Here is a 6,091-nt window from a genome sequence, read left to right as displayed (position 1 = left end):
TTGAAGGGAGCACTTCGATGACTGTTTTTGCGTGGAGTCCCCCTTACAATCAATGACATTTTAGACTGCGCTGCCTCGGGATTGTACATTGCTTTTAAAGGGTGCCGTGACTAAAAAAAAGGTTGAGAAACGCTGTCCTAGAGGGTTTTCCAAATGCAGGTGTAGGAAATGTAAATAGGTGCAGTAAGAACACTGATCCTTCTATAGAAAGGTGGTCAGCGCCCCCTTATCCCATCACATTGTAACTTTCTTCCTCGTGTTTTTGTAGTGTTCGAATGCGGGGGCCGAAGGAAAATGTCTCCACTCTCCCTGCGATTTGCAGTCTCTGGAGAAACTTCTGGAGGATGGACACTACAACGCCATAGTGAGTACTGTGTCCTGGTCTCCCCAAATCTCTCCCTCCTTCACCCATCGGGGTTTTTCAAATCTTTCTTTGCCCATTCTGTGCAGGCCTGCTTCAATGACGACGTGGTGCGGATCATTCAGCAGAATATGGAGAACGGGGTATTGAATGAAGGTGGCGAAGCTCTGAAGGCATTGTATATCAAGGTAATTAATTTGTAACATTTTGACAAATGTATGAACTGGAGTATGTGTGTCATAAGGCCGCAGTGTGCAAAATGGCCAGAATTTAATGCAAATGAATAGAAAAAACAAACCAGTCGCCATATACAGTATACACATTTATCCCCATTTACAATTTGGAAGGAAATAATTCGTTTTTTTAGGGGTTTTTAACATTGGTCACATGATCGCTCGGCCCCCCTCTTCTCCAGAAGAACAGTGCTGGGGATGGAGGCTGCAGAGGATGTCACATGTCCCAGGAGACCTTGCATTCTTGGGCTGTAAGCTGGGATGTGCAGGAGAGCAGCTGTCAGTCAAACTGGAGGGGGCGTGGCAGCTGTAATCTGACTTCTGGACCAAAGGTGTGCCTTCCATTGGCATGATGCCCTGTAGCTTCCATGTCAGAAGTGCTGACCATGCTAGGACAGATCTTCATGCCTAGCATGGTCAGTAATAAACAGGAAGGGGTCTTGTCTCCGTTCCCTCCTGTAATAAGGACTGCTCTCTCTTCCTGTGCAGGGTGACTGGTCTTGTCTCCACCCCTCCTGTAATAAAGATCGCTCACTGCTGCTCTCTCTCCTTGTGCAGGGTGACTGGTCTCATCTCCGTCCCCTCCTGTAATAAAGACCAATCACTGCCGTTCTCTCTTCCTGTGCAGGGTGACTGGTCTTGTCTCCACCCCTCCTGTAATAAAGATCGCTCACTGCTGCTCTCTCTCCTTGTGCAGGGTGACTGGTCTCATCTCCGCCCCCTCCTGTAATAAAGACCAATCGCTGCCGTTCTTTCTTCCTGTGCAGGGTGGCTGGTATTGTCTCTGCCCCCTCCTGTAGTTTTCTGCAGTCAGCCTGTTATGTGGTGCTGACCCCTCTCACAGCTCTGCTCTCTGCACAGGATATGTACAGCACACCGATGATATCACTGCAACTTATTACAAGGTTATAATTGTGTTTGCAATGGTATTTTGTACACACAGTGGATTTATATCATTGTTGGGTATTAGGAAATATGTTTAAATTTAAGCTTAAAATAATCATTTATTTCATCACTGGCTGCCTTGTGTAGTTGTTAAGCAGACCTACTTGCCAGCTAGACACGAGCCCTTCCGCCAGTGTGAATATTCGCCTACTTGTCATACACACAGAGGAGCAGCACTTTCATTGAGCGAAGTACAAACACCGAACAGTAATGAATAACTCGTTAGCTGATCTTGCGTTCGCCATGTTCCCTCAGTAACTGGAGCATTTGTGTCTTTGTTGATGTGCAGCTCATGGAGAAATCTTTTAGCTGGTTCAGCGTTGAAGACTCCAAATATTGGGAGAAGGATGACAAGTCTTTGGCCACGTAAGTTTACGCTTTGCTGTAATTCTCCACTTTTTTTCTATCCCACGTCAAGTTTGCACGCTACCACACAAGTGAGCTTTACGGTGATCGACTGCAGTTGGAGGCGCTGGTCATGTAACCTTCTTTGCTGGAGAATCTCAGAGAACGTATACTTAAACATTCACATGAAGTCGATTCCTCCCCCCCCCCAAGATTCTCTACCACCAGAGTCCACGAGGCATTGGTCACATGACCACTTTCAAAATGAACTCTCTCCACTCAGCAGCTCGCAGAAGTCCATCTCCTCGCTGCATCTGTTTTGCTCTGTTTTCACCAAGTGAAGTCCTAATTGCAGTCCAGCCTCTGACCTCTTCTCTTTATGTTCTGTGTTGCAGTGGAGTACTCCCTAATGCCATTATGCCGCCATATTCTGATCACTCGTACGCCCTGTGGCAGGATAGAGAAGACGGCAGTCATCCGCGCAATGGGGAAGTTGTGCAACCCATACTGCCACGGAAAAGTAATTTGTGTGTTGTGTATGATGTCGTGACTGCGGCAATTGTGATATTTTGTTTTTCTTACACTTAATATGTATTATTTTTTTTAGTCAAGAAAGAAGAGGACGAGTCGGGGGGTGTGCCGGAGAAGGACAATCGGCAGTGTGTGCTGTGTCTAAAATATGGAGACGATGGACCAAAGGTGTGCAAGCCGCAAGTGACGTTTTTTTTTCATGTAATTTACCGTCCACTGGTCTGCGTTGTTGTTGACTTGAGTGGTTTGCTTTTCTCTGCAAGGATGCTGGGAGGCTGCTCTATATCGGACAGAATGAATGGACGCACATCAACTGCGCTATCTGGTCAGCGGAGGTGTTTGAGGAGAATGACGGCTCCCTCAGAAACGTGCACGCTGCGGTTGCTCGAGGGCGACAGATGGTGAGTGTCAATGGTATACCGTCCTCACAGGTCTGCTGGGTGGTGGTCTATTGTGGTGGTCTGTATCAATTGCCTTTATATCTATTTATCTAGATATATAGATAATATATATATATATCTAGATAGTGTGTTGGTGGATATTGCAAGAGGTTAGTGATGTTGCTCGGGGCGGAGTTGTGGATGGCCTTTATATTTTTATTAGAGTGGTTGTAAGGTGGAGGAGTCTAGCAGGATTATTTATGATAGACTGAAGGGGTATACTCGGAGTAGAGGCCAACGAGGTGGGAGATGCAGTAGTCAAGGGAATGAATTAGTATTTTGGTTGTGTCAATCGATAAGAAGGGGCATATTTTAGAATTGTTACCAATGTGAAGGCGGCAAGATTTGGAAGTGGAGCCAAAGGGCCCCAGAGTCCTAGATCCTGTCTGTGCAGGCAGTAAGGCCACTTGCTGACTTGGCAGAATCCACAGGCAGCTTAACTCTAGACGCAGGAGTTGAACCCGTGGATTTATTTCAGACGAGTGCAGCACAGAGGATGTTTTTTTCACACTTTTGTTGTAGTTTTAGCAGTAAAAAGATGATCACTTTCCTGCACTCTGTCTCTGTGGTGGAAAGTGAAATGAACTGAACAGCAGCATGAGGCAGGGATTGTCTACCTAAAGGCTGTACTAACTAGAGACAAAACAGAGGGTGGGAGCTGAGGAACATAGCAAATACAATAAAACAAGACGAAAGGGCTACTGCTGCAACTCATTTGGCAGTTTGTCTTGACTCTTAGCTTTATGGAAGGCTGGCCTGAGAGACCTATGATGGGAGATTATTATTGTCATTATACAGGATTTATATAGCGTGGCGCTTTACAATATAAGGTAGACATTACAATTCAAGACAAGATGTAAGGAGGGCCCCGCCCCTGAGGGCTTACAATCTAAAAGATGATGACTCCGCACTGATCTAACACCTTCATTTGTGTTTCCTGACAGCGTTGCGAGTTCTGTCTGAAGTCCGGAGCCACCGTGGGCTGCTGCTTGTCCACCTGCCAGAGTAACTTCCATTTCATGTGCGCTCGGGCCCGCAATTGTACCTTCCAGGATGACAAGAAGGTCTTCTGCCAGAAACACGGCAAACTCTTGGACGGGACGGTGAGGATCTTATGCTGGTTTTATACACTCAACGGGGTGATGAGTCTGTCGGGGCTGATAGTTTCCATATTACGGGTCTGGTTCTGCGTAACACTAAATTTAGCAGAAATGTGTCTTATTTCACAAGTTCACTGGGTAACCACAACGAGGCTGTGAAAGTTGGGGGTTGGGCGGCGGTAAGGGAGGTAGATCCTGTACTTGGTGATGGTTTAGGAGGGTCATAGTGGATTATAGTTCAAGAGGGTTGTAGTGCATGCAGATATAAGACACAAATGAATGCATCTAATGTTGGGACTAGACCCACCACTGGTCACCACAAAGTGCACTTTGTCTTTATCTTAAAAGTTTTTTCTTATAGCAGATCTGCAGCTAGCAAAAAATATCAATCACCCTGCGTCCCCCCCCTTCCAGGACAATGGGTAATGGGAAATATCCACAAAGGGACACAAACAGCAGAAAATAAAATAACAGGGATTTGAACCCCTTCCCAGCTCTGTCCTAAGAAAAGTTTTGGCTATATTTGCACTTTAAAGTGACATTAAACCCTCAGATTTTTTAACATAAAACAATACTGTAATGTGCGCCTTACTGTAATCCATGTTAGTTTCCCTTCTCTTTGCTGCTCTTCCTTTTTAAATCCGTATCTTCTCATGCTGGGGGAGAACTTCCCTTTTGCAGCACTTCCTGTAGTGCTGGCTCAGGTTGTGAACCTTCACACAGACACGTTGTATCCATTCCAGAGACAAGGCAGTCTGCTGCAAAACAAAAGTTCTGCCCCAGCATGAGAACAGATACAGATTTAAAAGGAAGAGCAGCAAAGAGAAGGGAAACAACCATGGATTACAGTAAGGTTTAATGTCACTTTAAGCCCTCATTCCCACGAGAAAAAGCCGGCACGTACAGCTACGGCCGTATCGGGCAGCTCCCGGGAAGGACAGGTGCTGCGTGTGATTAGTACGCAGCCCCTGTCCTTCTCTATGGCACTACGCGGCCGTACTCACCCCAAGTGCAGGTCCGTGCGGGTGCTGGTGTCCTGGCTCGGACGCAGACAGGATCCATCCCGTGTGCGTACGAGTACGCTCACCCGCACGGACCTGCAGGGCTAGTAAGCGTTGGGTGGCGTACGGCCGCGTAGTCCCATAGAGAAGGACCGGGGTTGCATACTAATCACACGCAGCACCTGTCCTTCCCGGGAGCTGCCCGATAAGGCCGTGCATGGAGCTGTACGCGCCGGCCGTCTCTAGTGTGAATGAGGCCTAAATGTTATGAGGACTCTTCTCGCAGACCATTGCAGAATGCAGTTAAAATATCAATATGCAAATTTCCCTGAAATGCCGTTCCGATATCACTGACTCCTGTTCTTTGTGCAGAAGGTGGACACGGACTCTTTTGACGTGCTCCGCAGGGTCTACGTGGACTTCGAGGGCGTCAGCTTCAGACGTAAATTTCTGCAGGGCCTGGAGCCGGAGAATATTAACATGATGATTGGTAAGGAAGCTGATCGGGAGCACGAGGTCGCAGATAGGCGGATGTCGCTAATGAATTATCGGAGGGAGTTCAGGATTGGACGGGTCAGTCCATCCCAAACCGAAGATTCAATCTTGTACTCCCTCTGATAATTGGAGGTACCCCGAATCGGAATTTTCAGGCCGAAACCAACTTTTTTAAATGTATTTATTTTTTATTATTCTTTCTCAGCCTTTTAAAATTATTTATTTTCATTTTTTGACTTTACTGTTAGGGTCTTCAATGAAATATCAGCGGTCTAAACAGACCCCCTGATATATTTCCCTTTTGAAATAGAAAAAATCTCCCTTTCTGCAGCCCCTGTTATAAATGAACCGTAAGCCTCAATACGTAGCGCTCATATCCATTCATTGCGGATATGGTATTAATTACTATGTCCACAATCATGAACAGGAAGTGATGTAGAGCACTACCTGTTCATTCATAACTGAGGACACGGTAAGCTTACTACGTCCTCAATTATTTACAAACTCCCCACCATCAGCTGATCCTGGAGTGCTTGTAACTGCTCTCCATCCCAACTCGCTGTCACAGGAGGCAGAGCGGGTGGTGCGGGGAGCTCGATCTCTTGTGACACGGCTGACTCCTCCCCACTCCACCCTAATG

General features: G+C 46.6%; 1 protein-coding gene across 1 annotated transcript in view; it reads left to right on the top strand.

Annotated features, from left to right (window-relative positions):
• The window catches only part of KMT2B (lysine methyltransferase 2B), a 46,919-nt gene that overhangs the window by 28,451 nt on the left and 12,377 nt on the right, over window positions 1-6,091 (top strand). The window contains exons 16-23 of the mRNA XM_018571695.1: window positions 269-364; window positions 451-549; window positions 1,829-1,905; window positions 2,280-2,404; window positions 2,492-2,583; window positions 2,679-2,816; window positions 3,800-3,958; window positions 5,329-5,446. Of these exons, the coding sequence (XP_018427197.1) occupies window positions 269-364; window positions 451-549; window positions 1,829-1,905; window positions 2,280-2,404; window positions 2,492-2,583; window positions 2,679-2,816; window positions 3,800-3,958; window positions 5,329-5,446 (904 nt within the window). The remainder of the gene's footprint in view (window positions 1-268; window positions 365-450; window positions 550-1,828; window positions 1,906-2,279; window positions 2,405-2,491; window positions 2,584-2,678; window positions 2,817-3,799; window positions 3,959-5,328; window positions 5,447-6,091) is intronic.

This window comes from Nanorana parkeri, unplaced genomic scaffold (genome assembly GCF_000935625.1).
Source record: "Nanorana parkeri isolate BGI_ZX_2015 unplaced genomic scaffold, ASM93562v1 scaffold1811, whole genome shotgun sequence".
In the NCBI taxonomy this organism is placed as follows: domain Eukaryota; kingdom Metazoa; phylum Chordata; class Amphibia; order Anura; family Dicroglossidae; genus Nanorana; species Nanorana parkeri.
The sequence above is the reverse complement of the archived record's forward strand: the minus strand, read 5'-3'. Positions and strand labels throughout refer to the sequence as shown.